This window comes from Lethenteron reissneri, chromosome 15 (genome assembly GCF_015708825.2).
Source record: "Lethenteron reissneri isolate LAM-NWPU_2019-01 chromosome 15, ASM1570882v1, whole genome shotgun sequence".
Taxonomy (NCBI): domain Eukaryota; kingdom Metazoa; phylum Chordata; class Hyperoartia; order Petromyzontiformes; family Petromyzontidae; genus Lethenteron; species Lethenteron reissneri.
Window position 1 is genome coordinate 7,823,862 of NC_083793.1, and position 14,139 is coordinate 7,838,000.

The window sequence follows — 14,139 nt, forward strand, 5'->3', positions numbered from 1 at the left end:
CTAAGGGGGCTCTCAAGAGCTCCTCCTCGTGGAGGCCCTGCCACCAAACAGGCAATTGCAGGGCTGCACTTTTATCTTTTCACATTATCATTTAATCGGGCGGTTTCGACAATCAAGGCCGACAGCGTCCATGCCCGCCGCTGCCTTATGTTGACAGCCACCATTCTCCATTCGTGTGACATCGATGGGATTTGCAGACTAAATTTGTCAATTGCGGCGACAAATCGTCAGCACGACTGCCGCAACACGCACCTAGACCCTCCGTTCAATGGCTCTTGAGACGTGCCTGGCTCTCCCCGGCTCAGCACAGCACTCCAATAGCCCCCTGCTATAAATCAGGCAGCTCAGACAAGGTAGGGGCAAAAGCAGGCGAGGGGCAATACGGCTCTCCAGTGATATGATCTTCGGCGATAAGGCTCACTTTTAACTCGGTGCAGTATGGCCCTCCAGTGGTATTATCATCACAGGCACGGCTTACTTACCTTCAGTATGAGGTAATATAGCACCCCGGTCGATACGATCTTCACTTGCGGAGCTCACCTTTATAACAGTGTCATGCGGTTCGCTTCGCCGGTGATATGGAATGTGTGAGAAAGGCACCCCTTCAGCACACTTTGGAGAGAGAGAGATTTATAAGCATAACTCCATTTTTTTTCTCCACGCAGAGATACAAATATGGCTCAGTCCATTGGCCAATTGTCCTTCCTGATCAATATTACCCAGCAGCATTTGTTTAAGCAACTGGACTCTGGGATGGTTTTATTGTTCTGGGTCTCATCAGCACAGACTTGTTAAACAAATACTATTGGTTTGCCAGATGTCATAGGTAAAAGCCACTCAGTCTAAATGATGGGGCCCCTGTTCAATGTAAAAAAAGCAATATTGCATTCACACTATAAAGAGCAACACAAACAGTGCAATATCATATCTCTGGAGAGCCATATTGCCAGCTCTTGAAGGCAGAACGGGATCAAAATTATTAAATAGGTGGATGAGATGGGGTTTGAGTGCTTTGGGAAAAGTGACCTTGATGATGACAAGAGAAACATACCAATGCGCCTGAATAGAAACTAGTTTTTGTTATCAGTTGATATATCCCCTGCTATGACATGGATTTCAAAGAGACATTGACAAAGAAAATGGAACAACATGTGAAAAGTGCACAAAGAAGCATTGAGGGATGCGTGTTTAGGATCACATTGAGAAGACAAAGAGGAAGACAGGATTCGGGAATGTTGAGAGAAAATGTAATTACCTAATTAGCTAGTTTTACGTCTCCAGGGCAGATTTATGTTTTTACTTTAGCTGAGAAATTGGTTGACCTTTATTCAATTTCACGTTACGGTAAATGTAGACTTAAGCGTATGTACCTGCTAAACTTCATTACGACGACGGTGAGTGTGGAAATAAATGCTTACCTATCCGCTGCTCTCAATGTAATACAGTGGCAAATGACGCTTTTGAAATCATTATACTTGAAGTGATGTAATGACCAGATGGCTTTTTCTAACGTTGAGTTAAGCTACGCGCATCTTTTGGCCAAGTGAAAATTGCATGGAAAAACAAGCCCCTGTAGTGAATTATGTTGAACAAACTCTGCTGGATGCCCCGAGGAAGAAATGTAGGGTTTTTTTTCCTCTAGAAAATACTGACTAAATTAAATAACATTGTAAATCCCAATGTGCGTTCCAGCTTCGTCATATTTCACAGTATCCAGTATGCACATTCTGTTAAGAGACATATATTACTACTACTACTACGAATATTAGACAAAGTGTGACGAATGCATCGCTTCTGCAGTCATTCGTACTGTGCACACTGAAAACAAAGTAAAAAATAACGAATTATGTTCTTGTCAATAGTAATAAGAGGACCACTTAATGTCACCCGACCAACGCGCACGCCTTTAGAATGTTTAGAAAAAAAACAACTAAAATCCTTTAACAACATTTATCACTGTCATCCCAGATACTGTACTGTAAAAAAAACATTTTCAGCATTGAGAATAGGTTTTCCCCTTTTTTCTGGCAACAAAACAGGTGTTAAGATGTTAAAACACCAAACTGAAACCTTTTACAAGGAATCATGTCTGCATTAACCACAATACTTGTGGTCAGAATGCAAACAAAAAACGTACTCTGATAATATAGGCATTGTCTTTGAAACTGAATGGTCCACACCAGAGACAGCTTTCTTTTGAGCCTCGTCTCAATTGGTGCTCGACCAGAGGACGCCAAAAGGCGTACAGCTCAAAGATGATGCACCATCAAAGTAATGAGAGCTCGGGGTGAGCATCTACATCATGGGACCTCCTTTGCCAGTACCAAAAAATTAGATATTCTCCTCTGGTCTAACACCGTTTGGGATGAGGCTCAAAAGAAAGCTGTTTGTGGTGTGGACCAATCAGTTTCAAAGACAATGCATATATTATCAGAGTTTGTTTGCATTCTGTCCACAAGTATTGTAGGTAACGCAGGCATAATTCCTTGTAAAAGGTTTCAGTTTGGTGTTTTAACATCTCAACACCTGTTTTGTTGTCAGATAAAAAGGGGAAAACCGATTCTCATATTTTGGTACTGGTAAAGGAGGTCCCATGATTATCAGTATTGTATTCCTATCTTCGATGGTAATTCGTGTTGATATTTCCCAACGAATGTGCCGTCATTAACATGAGGGGCATGATGACGCATTGATTCATTGATTAATATCCATTCTGAAGCAAATTATGATACGTGCACTTTATCACACGTGTAATAATTGATGTTTGTTTTGTTAAAATTATGAATGCCATTGCGTATCATGGATGCGACATTCACCGCAATGTAAAAAAATATAATCAATTCTTGAACCATCACCCTGAATCACAACAATCATTGAATCACAAGAGGAAGTAAGGAGGATGAATCATTAACATCCATTGTTTATGTTAACATGTTATATCATTCTCTGTCTCTCAAGGCATGGGGGCGGGGGGAGGCAACCGTTTTTATTGGTGTCATAGTTCAATGTTAAGGTCCTTCAACCAGGATGTGCGTGGATCATGGGTGGAAAAAACCCGATTTTTCCAGCGGCATGCATCGGGTTTTTTCTTTAATACAATTAAACCCGATTTCGGGGAATTAAAACCTGCTTTAATGAATAAGAAACTCTGATCCAAGGCTTAGGCTGCTTCCTCGTCGGTGCTGCTATCGTACTCGGGGGGGCCGTCGGGCACGGGGTAGTCGTAGAATGCGGCGGGCAGGTTGGTCTTGATGAACACGAGCTTCTCCCCCACAATCGTGGGCGCCAGTGAGTTCCTTAGCTTGGAATGGATGAAGCCCATCGTTGAGAAGTTGGCGAAGTGCGGTTCTGCAAATAGAACCAATTAAACCGGATTTCTCCCAATCTCAGATGATCGGGTTTAATATTAAAAGACAATTAAACCCGATTGTAAAAAAACCCGACTGTGCCACCCTTGGCGTGGATGGCGCACTCCGCGGTGATGTGTTGGATGGTTTGGGCCTCACCACAGTCGCGGTATATTTGGAGTTTGCATGCGTGTCTCTCTCTCTCGCTCTCTCCCTGTAGTCGCGTGGATTTTTCTCCGGGCGCTCCGGTTTTCCCCTCCACATTTAGAATCAACGTGCGCTTCGGGTGTGTAGCCTCTGTAAATTTCCCCGTGATAAGTCACTTGGTCGAGTTATCATTTGTGGCCCAGGTCGCTTTCTGAAAAAGGGGCTACAAAGCCCAGTGGGTCTTACCTGGTAAAATAAAAATCGTTTATTGTAGTTTCGGCAATTCCTTTATATTTCCTTTTAAAGCTTTCGTGACAACAGGGATTTATCTTCTTGGTTCTTTCGGTGAAGTCACGTAGAAGGGAAATAATAAAATAATTAAAATAAAACATTATAAAATACAATTCTCACGACGTTTCGGCCACAACGCAAGCAGCCGTCCTCAGGTGAAGAACAGGTCTGTCGGAAGAACAGGGCTGTCGGATAGCCCTGTTCTTCACCTGAGGACGGCTGCTTGCGTTGTGGCCAAAACGTCGTGAGAATTGTATTTTATTATGTTTTCTTTTTATTATTTTATTATTTCCCTTCTACGTGACTTTACCGAAAGAACCAAGAAGATGAATTCCTTTACATTTTAGTTTACTGACTGCGTGCGTGCATCTCTCGTGCTGCCACGTTCATAGCCGCCGTCGAGTGCCGGCATCTGTGTTTCCGGCCGCTCGAAGCAGAGGCGCGCATCCAATGCAGCGCATTGACAGTTACGGCACAACGGGAATTTAGTCTGCAAACTTTGACCCTTGCAGCTCGGCATACACGAGGAAAACATACTTCCAAAATAAGCACGTTTCTTCCGAAATTGGCAGGAAACATTGTTGCTCGAGCAGCACGTGCAGAGGTAGCATCATGGTCGTTGCTCGCAGAGCCTCTCCTGATTGGCCGAAGGTGAAATGTTTCATGGTGATGTTTAACAAAGAAGAACCCAGGTCTCCTCTGTCAAAAATAAACACTTTTGTTTCTGTAAACACGGCACCAACCAGCATACGCGAACAAACATGTATGTCCTGTAAAATGAACGCGTGTGCCCTTGAACACGTGTGCCCGTGTGTGCTGCGCTATGCGATCTCGTTATTAGCCAGCACCCACGGTTTACCTGTCCCTCCTCGATGAAACAAGCTCAGGGCCGTGACGCTTATGTGAATCTCAAAGATGATCATCAAAGATGATGCGGCCACAATTTTTCCCAGTTCTCATTTAAGAACAGGTCAGCAGTAGTTCGAGAGGCAGCAGGTATAATACAAAATACAGGTTTTTTTGGGGTCAGATCACGTAAATATAGAAATGTGTCGTTAAGCCCACCACCACCCAACACAGCCAATTATTAAGGTTTATCACGTAAACAGAAGGTGCCGATTCGTGACTAGTACAGCACACCGGTGTGTTGGAGAGTATATATATATGTACACACACCCTGGATGTTGGACATTAGAGGTCAGGGAGGGAAGCCACCACCCCATTTTTTTTTACAATATGGAGAGAGAGGTCAAACCGTTTGAGGTATCTCTTCAACAGCTTTCATCGATTCCTTTGCCCCCTACCCTCACCAAGGCTATTTGCTTTCATTACTTCGAAAATTTTCCCACAGAGGGAGGCTGAGTTCAGAAGTGGCACGGCTGGAGGCACTGGGTTCAAATCAAGGCAGCCACTCTTGAATACACGTGGGGGGTGGGTGTCTCAAGTGTAGTGAGGTTATCATGCCGGCCCACTCACCATTGTCTGCGCAGAGAGAACCACTTTATGTTAAATTAGTTTTTTTTATCTTAATTTGGTTACATGTCAGCTGAGGGATTTTTATTTCAATGTCAGTTTGACAAGCATGTCAGGCGTAGGATCTGTGTAAGAGTGTAATTCCCTCAGTGTGGATAAAAGGGCCATTTGAATAACAGTAAATTAGACTTGTTCATTTGAATGGATCTCTGAAGTAGTTTTGTGAGATTCACTTCTGTGTGATGTTCTTTAATACCGGATGATGCATTGCTTTGTCCTCTTTAACACCGAATGGATGTTCTCTTGCATATCACGACATGAATAGCACATGAAATAAAATAAATCACGACGTGTCATCAGGTGGGAAAGCTTTAATTTTATACCTACGTGACTTTACCGAAAGAACCAAAGAGTATGAATAGCACAATTGTAATTTGAAGGGAAAAAAAAACTGAGAAGAAAATGTCTTTCCATGTGGCAGGTGCACCATCTGAAGAAGCTGAAGATGATGCTAATGAATACGGATTTCCATGTATAGGTCACTCAGATGCCTCAGCGACTCAAAGCACAGAACATCACATCTCATCTCAACCATTTAATTTCTCAAATTGGACAGCTGTATACAAATGTATGCGTGTCGTGACTCTTTCGCACCGTACGTACGCCAGCCTCGCCCTTCCGACGTGCGGGGCGATTCTATGCAAACCACAAAAACTGCGAAGCAATTGCATTGTGAGCGTTGCCTGAGTTGACCCAGGCTGCCCGTGCCCCTCGCAGGAAGCCGGAGAAAGGAGTCGCCTACTTGATGGAGCGTGGCTTCGTGCCCGACACACCCGTCGGAGTCGCACACTTCCTCCTTCAGCGCAAGGGGCTCAGCCGACAAATGATCGGAGAGTTCCTGGGCAACCGGCAGCGCGCCTTCAACCGCGACGTGCTTGAGTGAGTGTCCGTCGCGAGTGTTTGTGTGTGTGTGTCTGCGTGGACGCGCGCGTGTGTTTTTGTGTTTGCGCGTGTGCGTCGACGAGTTTGTGTGTGTTTGTGGGGGTAGCAGTTTGATTCCTGATCACGGCCACCACCAGTAACGATTAGCTGAGTCGGTCCTCGGCCTCAATGAGTACCTGGTGCGATGTGTAAACTTCGCCACTAGGGAGACAAAGGCAGCTTGGCGTGGTGTTGACCACCTCCATCTCCTTATATGCCATGGCAGCCTTCATAGGTGCTCGCTAACAGCACTTGCCCCAACATCCTATTAAGGCTATCGGGGGGATCTTTGTCTTTGGGAGGAACAGGAGCGGAGTGGTTAGCGCACTGCGCCACGGATCTCGCTCATGACCAACTTCAGTGGTGAATATCTGAATCGGTCCTGCGCCTCACCTAAGTCAACTCAGCTTTAAATTAGTACCTGGTGTGCTGTGTAAACATCACCTCTGGGGAGACAAAGGCAGCCATGCATGGCAGTGTCAACTGCACCTCCTTATGTGCCATGCCTGCCTTAATAACTGCTTGCTAATAACACTTGCCTAAACAGCCTCCACTGCAATACATTGATTGTTACCCTCTTTGCTTACATTGATTTTGTCCAGGTATTCCAAATGTCCTCCCACATGTATAAATACTCATTAATGGAGTTGGTATAACATCCCATTATAGGACCTCGGAGCTTGGGAAATTAATGGCGGAGGTTTTGGCTGCCTCAATACATGCCTCCATACGAGAACTATATGCTTTGGAAATTCTACAGCGTTCTGATGTGCAATTTGCATGAATGACGCTAGATAAAATGTATTATTATCATCTTTGTACAGACATCTTATGCAGGCTCGAAGAATGCGAGGACCTATGAAGTAATTTTTCACAAGTGTCCAGCCTAAACTGGTTGGTATGGAAGAATATTACAGAGGAAGTTACATTGGTAGAGTGTATTTCGTGTGTGTTTGTGCGTGTAGCTGGCCACCGACCTCCTCGTGTGCTGTGCCGGACTTCGTATGTGTTCGTTAACAGCAATTGCCCCAAAAGTCTGTTATGGCTATACCGGGGGATCTTTGCGTTTGTCTCTCTGTAGCTGCGTGGTGGATGAGATGGACTTCTCGGGCATGGAGCTGGATGAGGCACTGCGAATGTTCCAGGCTCACATCCGCGTGCAGGGAGAGGCGCAGAAGGTGGAGAGGCTCATAGAGGCCTTCAGGTGCTCACTCACGACATTAGCCACAACCAGGACTTAAACATGCCAAACAAATGAACCCTTTTACATTCCGAAACGTCTGCAAGTTTGTAGGGTGAGTGTCCTGTTCGCCACTGAATCTCAGAACGTGCATGCGGTTAGCGTTAATTTTACTTTGGAGAGGCATAGCACCGTTGTTTTTAAAGACATTGTATTCACCGCAGAGAACTGGAGCAACACGACCGCACTCTATGATAGCTGGCACCAAAATGTGCCACACGCCCTTCTCTGTGACCTTATGTGAGCCTCTATAGTCTTCAACTTGAAGACGTACCGATACATTTATTATATTTTTTTTTTCCCGGAAGAAAAACCAATGTCGTTAAATTGTCACGTGGTGTAAAAGCATTTGAAACACTGATGATTATTGTTTCGACGCACCACTGAGCTATTGACAATTCTCGTAACCAATGGCGGAGCCAGGATTTTCAGGTCGGGGGGGGCGGCAACCCCTCCAGCAATGAAAAATGATATGAGTTGTTAGTAAGGACTTGTCCCTTGCTTTTCATTCGACTCGTGTGCGGCGATGGCGCAGCCATCGATCGAGGGTCGAATTCGAACCGTGTTGTGTGATCGGCATCGCGCTCGCTGAAGGTGAATGCCTTCAGGGAAGTCGTGTACTGTATACGCAACTGCGCACAATTCTGTGAGTCACTTATAACTGCTTTGCCGTTACTTATTGCCAATTATAGACTCAGACTATTGTTGGGGGGGCACGTGCCACCCCCCCCCCCACCCCCCACTGGCTCCGCCAGTGCTCGTAACCCAAATGTTCGATAAGATGTGACGTTTCTCTTGAAATGACATCAAACATCTTCACGGAAAATCAAAGAAGTCAGAATAAAATCCAGGAAATGTATACACTCCCTTATCCCTCAATGCAGAATGCGATGTTGGTTTAACAAAACAAGTTTCTATCCCTTTACTGTTGCCTCAGTCCCACTATATCTACAATAGGTTTGTGTAAAGTATTGCTTTATGCATGGAATAGGGTCCCGTAGTTTATTTGGAGTAATCTTGCCAATAACTTCTGTTAATCCAGCAGCGTTTGTTTAACAAGCCTGACTGCTCATGAGTTTTGCTGGCTTAAACAAACTCTGCTCGAAAAAATTCGTCTGCAAAGCCGGTCAGCCAAAACATGTGTTTATATGTCGAGATAGAGAATGGAGTTCTGCTTATATATGTGTGCAAGAACACCCTAGTAAGACAGCGTTCTGATATAAAGCTTATATCTTTACATACCACTGGTGCACAGGGAATAACACACAGGCCAGCTTCTTATACTTGAGTTATAAACAACAAAAATTGCCTTACTCGCAATGTGCATGCGTGTCCAGCTTCTAATGTGTTCGATATCACATATATAGTAGACATGCACAACGGATACACGTTTCGTTTAAATTTAAAAAAAAATAAGGAAATAAATAAAACTGCAATATGCTCACCTTTTGAGGAAGCTGCTACATATGAACTGTAGATTTGAAGTTTTCGTGACTGCAGGGATCCATACTCTTGGGTTCTTTCGGTAAAGTCACGTAGGTATAAAATATAAAATAAATTAAATCACAACGTTTCGGATGCAACACAAGGTGGGACAACCACAGCAAGAATCAACTGCTGCAGTGGGCAAACGAGCTGTTTGTGACAAGGGGCTATATAACACTGGTCAACACACTTTTTCTGGCATAAGGTATTCCAATGGTATTAAGGTAATTTCGGGGTGCTGATTCCAAATCTGGCGTCCGTTTTTGTCTATCATATCAGGTTTTTGAGATATCAAATATTGCATTTACAATAAAAACTGCAGAAGAAAAATATTAAATAAATGTGGATATCTACATAAAATGATATTATAAACACACTATCCTAAAAATACAGCACCATATTTTAACACTATAGCAGTCACTAACTCGCAACAACTTGCAATCATAAGTGACAGAGTTAATTTCGGGTAAAATCGATGAAAATGGGGTATGCCGATAGCATAAAAATGAGATGTGATAGAGCAAATCTGAGATCAGATTTGGAATCAGCACCCTGAAATTAGTCTAAAACAGCTGCAAAAGTCCAGGCCACTAAAAAAGTTTTTTTTGTTGACCAGTGTAAGCAAAAGAAGCAGCTATTTTGCCCACTGCAGCAATTGTCTCTTGCTGTGGTTGTCCCACCTGATGACGGATGCTTGTGTTGCGCCCGAAACGTCGTGATTTAATTTATTTTATATTTTATACCCTACGTGACTTGACCGAAAAAATCAAAGAGTATATGAACTGGTGCCAAGTGCTTTTTGTGGAAAAAAAACGGCCCGCTGAGAGTTCCCAAACAAATCCATACATCTCATTATCACTCAGCCTACCTCGATTAGTTTTGTTTGTAACCGTGTTTAATTGTTAAACGCGCGAGAACAACAATAAAACAAATGCAATGTTTTGGGCAAATGGATGTTTATTTTTTTCACGAAGCAAAGATAGGCAGCCTTTATAAACACAGTGGATTTTTGGAATAGCAGTACGGAGGAAGAGATTTGGTCTCATTTAGGCATGATATTCTTAGGTTTTTTCGGTAAAGTCACGTAGGTAAAACATTAAAAGTAAAATAAAATAAAAATCACGACGTTTCGGAGGCAACACAAGCTTCCGTCTTCAGGTGGAACCGTCACAGCCACCTGAAGACGGAGGCTTGTGTTGCCTCCGAAACGTCGTGATTTTTATTTTATTTTACTTTTAAAGTTTTACCTACGTGACTTTACCGAAAAAACCTAAGAATATGAATCCTTGCAGTCACGAAAGCTTCAAATCTAAAATTTAGGCATGATCTTGCGTAAAGTGAACTTGGCGGCACGTCAAGTCCCACTGTACATGCGGGTCCCAGTAATAACCGTTGCTGAATCGGACGCTAAATAAATACAACCCAAATATACCCGCTCTGTGCTGGCAAAGTTACGGCGGTCAAACGCCTTACACCCGAATGCTTTGAGCGTAAAGACCAAACCAGTTCCAAGGGTTGAAGAGCTTCCACCTTGCATTGAGGGGAGGGACAAGTCCCCGTTTGTACTCGACAGCACCTTGACCAAACCATCGTAGGGCAAGGGTGAAACCTCATTGCAGGCGGCAACGCTTTCATCTCGGCGATGCATCCACGATTAAAATATCTAATGCAAATACAATAAATAAATAACCGGGTCGGAAAGCCACCATCTGGATGTTTGTGCTAAATGCCTCCTCCCTGGGGGAGGAAGGATTGCCTTGGCAGGTGACTTACAGTCGCTATAGTGAGTTCGCCTTAGAAGCTAGGATTTGCCTCTTCACACATGGGCCCCCCTACGGGCACCAGCCCCTACACCCATGTTTGAATAAAATAATGCACTTCACGAGGCCTATGAACAAATATATATTCATCAATCTACTGCCGATCCACGGCTGGATGACGACCTCCCCCTGTACCATTGCAGACCGTTTGAGGCTATTTGAGCATCGTCCACTAGTCAATACGCGGTTGAAGGGAAGCATAGACATTGTAACATTGTATAGTATAACAATGGATTTTACTGCACTGTACTGTGGTTCCCACCCCGTAGCCCCACAGCAGCCTATAACACCTGTTTTATGATGGTGGCAACCCATCGAAGCATTATCCGGGCTCAAACCTGCTTATCTTCCGAGACCTAATGAGATCGGTTGCATTACGGGTGATTTGGTCAAGGGCCGATACAAACTTCTAAGACTGAGAAACACTCGGGGTATACTGATGCATTGATTCATATTGATTCTCTAAGCTCATGATACAAGCATAAAACCCTCAGTGTGAGATTTTGTGCGATGGGATGGAGCGGCGGTGCACTGCACCATAAAATCCGTCCACAAGTAACATCAGTCGTGAGTGAACCGGTCTGGCAACCGCCCTTCATCAACTTGTACTGATCAGCACGGTCAAGTATGGCTGAAAATGCATTCCTGCGGAGGGAGCTGGTAGGAACGTTGGGTTGCTCGGTCAATGGCCAGGGTCAACAGCCAGGGTCAATGGCGGCGTGGTGTATTCCGCAAATATAGCCGACTGTGAGGGCGGGCACAAGCCGGCGTGAGTAGGTTAAACATTGAGTTTTATAAGGGCACCACGGGGTGACCAGCGCCTCCCCATCCAGCCCCACCCCTCCCACCCCCCACCCAGCCCCACCCTCCCCACCCAGCCCCTCCCCACCCTTCCTTCCCCACCCAGCCCCTCCCCACCCTCCCCACCAAGCCCCTCCCCACCCTCCCCTCTCCACCCAGCCCCACCCCTCCCATTTTGTGATGCACGACAGACGGACACAATAATCCCCTGTGGGTTGGTGGAACCAGGTGGTTCCTACCAGTAACAACCTAAATGTCTGTTATGCCAGAGAAGAGACCTTTATCCAGCATTGCGTTGTCAAAGGGCCAGTTGTTTGTAACGTGTCCAAGTGAGAACTGCAACCTCTTATTAGCTGCTACATTCACCACCATTGTGCAACAAAGATCAATTATTAATTAAGATTGTGGCTCTGACACAATTCATAGAATCGCTGAGGGTGGGATGGCAGGGTGGGGGGGTAACGTGACACCACTAATAGCCATGCACCTTTGGTTGGACTTTATGCTGGATGTCATGAAGTTTAGATGGAAGCATTCTTTTCTTTACATCTATTGCCACCTGAGTGTCGTATCTACGCAACTGCTACCTGCTTATTTTTAAAACCTTACGCAGGTGACCTTTCAACACTTGGCCCATTGGAGGCACTTGCACCACTGTGTTCTCTTTTTATCACAGATCCTGAGCACAGGGCTACAACGCAAAGTGGTCAGCCACAGCCAGCGCTGATGATGACGATCAAGCAGAAACATTGGCTGGACACATATTCAATCAGCGCAAATACCACAAAATGCCAAACACCTTTATTAGTTTACTTTCAGTAGTTTACAATTATTATTTTTTTAAGTATTAATTTTATGGACCCACAATTCCTCATGTGAAGGACAAAGCGAACCCCACCCCCGCCCCCAAATATAGAAGTGAAACTTCACCTATGGTAAAATAACATCCTTGATATGAGCAATGTTGTAAGAAATTTGGAAGAATAGACGATGTCAAGGAATTCCAAAAGAGAAGAAAGAGGAAGGGAAAGTGGTTGGACTGCCGTGGTTGTTGGGACACAAATTAGCTGAGATAAACAATCAGCTCAAACAAGCCCTTAACTTTGCGGGGGGAGGGGAGGCTACCATAGCGTGAAGATTGTAGGAACAATGTCTGTTGTAGTAGCGATTAAAGAGTGACAACGAGGCGATCGGTTTGAATGACCATGAGAGAGTGTTTTGAGTGATTCAGTGAGCATAGGGACAACATCATTCAACGTCACTTGTTTAGATGGATTGTTTCAAGCAGAGGCACATAGTTTAACACGCAGGCTTTCGCGACCAATATCATCCATAATAGAGGTTTTTGGGTAAGATCGCGTGAAAATAATAAAAGTGTCGTTAAAACCTGCCACCACCCGACACAGCCAACTAGTAAGGGTTGTCACGTAAACAGAACGTGCCAATTCGTCACTAGTACAGCACACCGGTGTGTTGGAGAGCCAAGCCACAACATTTACAATCTGAGTACGACGTTTCTATAAGGATCGAAACAGTAAGACTTCTCCACAAATCTGGCTGTCGCCTGATGAAGCTAGTTCTAATTACAGTACTGGCGAAACGTCATAGTCAGATTGTAAATGTTGTGGCTTTGCTCTCCAACACACCGGTGTGCTGTACTAGTGACGAATTGGCACGTTCTGTTTATGTGACAAACCTTACTAGTTGGCTGTGTCGGGTGGTGGCAGGTTTTAACGACACATTTATATATTTACGCGATCTCACCCAAAAACCTCTTTTACAGAGGCACATACATGCACTAGGAGCTGCAGATATCACAAAAAGTATTTAAACTGTGGCAGAATTAGTGCTTTTATGTCCTTGATGTAGATTGAAAAAAATTGAAACAATACAAGCATTGAAAGCCCTCACTCAAATCCCACTTTGTGTAGTAATAATGATAAGAATAATGTCCTGAATGCAAGAAAGGCTCACTGAGTCTCAAGACTTTCATGAGGGTTCTACATTGGAATGTTCGACCAATTCCATTCATGAGTACTTGGCTTTTAGGAATAAGCCAGGTTATCTGGACTAAAACCGACGAATATAATGAAGGCAGTAGTCGCATTCAAAGCTCTACAATTCTACATGGATAGATTCAAATTATCCATAGCTGGACTGCAATTTGTGGCCAAACTCGCAGCTCTAGCCTGCAACATCTAGTATCCCAGACAGTCCGTCAAGAGAGTTCTCACCAGATTACTTTGCTTCTGAGCGGCATATGGTTGTGAAATAGAAACTGATGATACAAATGAGTCCGTGGCACCGAGTCATTTATCCAACACTGAAAATCAACGCGTTCCAATACCACCCCCTTCTGGCCAATTTGTGAACTTCCTGTTGCATTCTACACGCTGAGCGCCCGTTGCACAGTCATTCAGCCGCTTCGAGAATTACATATTTCATCGGGACAACTTTCCATTTGAACAAAGTGGGAAAAAACACATTTCTGTGCAATGGTTTTTTGTTGTCGGTGTCAAGACTTTCAATGAGGCCAGCGGTAGTTTATTGCAAT

General features: G+C 44.3%; 1 protein-coding gene across 9 annotated transcripts in view; it reads left to right on the top strand.

The window, feature by feature from the left end:
• The window catches only part of LOC133342651 (IQ motif and SEC7 domain-containing protein 1-like), a 290,148-nt gene that overhangs the window by 254,139 nt on the left and 21,870 nt on the right, over window positions 1–14,139 (top strand). For all 9 annotated transcript variants that reach the window (XM_061551935.1, XM_061551936.1, XM_061551938.1 and 6 more), the window contains 2 exons: window positions 6,036–6,197; window positions 7,321–7,443. In XM_061551935.1, the coding sequence (XP_061407919.1) occupies window positions 6,036–6,197; window positions 7,321–7,443 (285 nt within the window). The remainder of the gene's footprint in view (window positions 1–6,035; window positions 6,198–7,320; window positions 7,444–14,139) is intronic.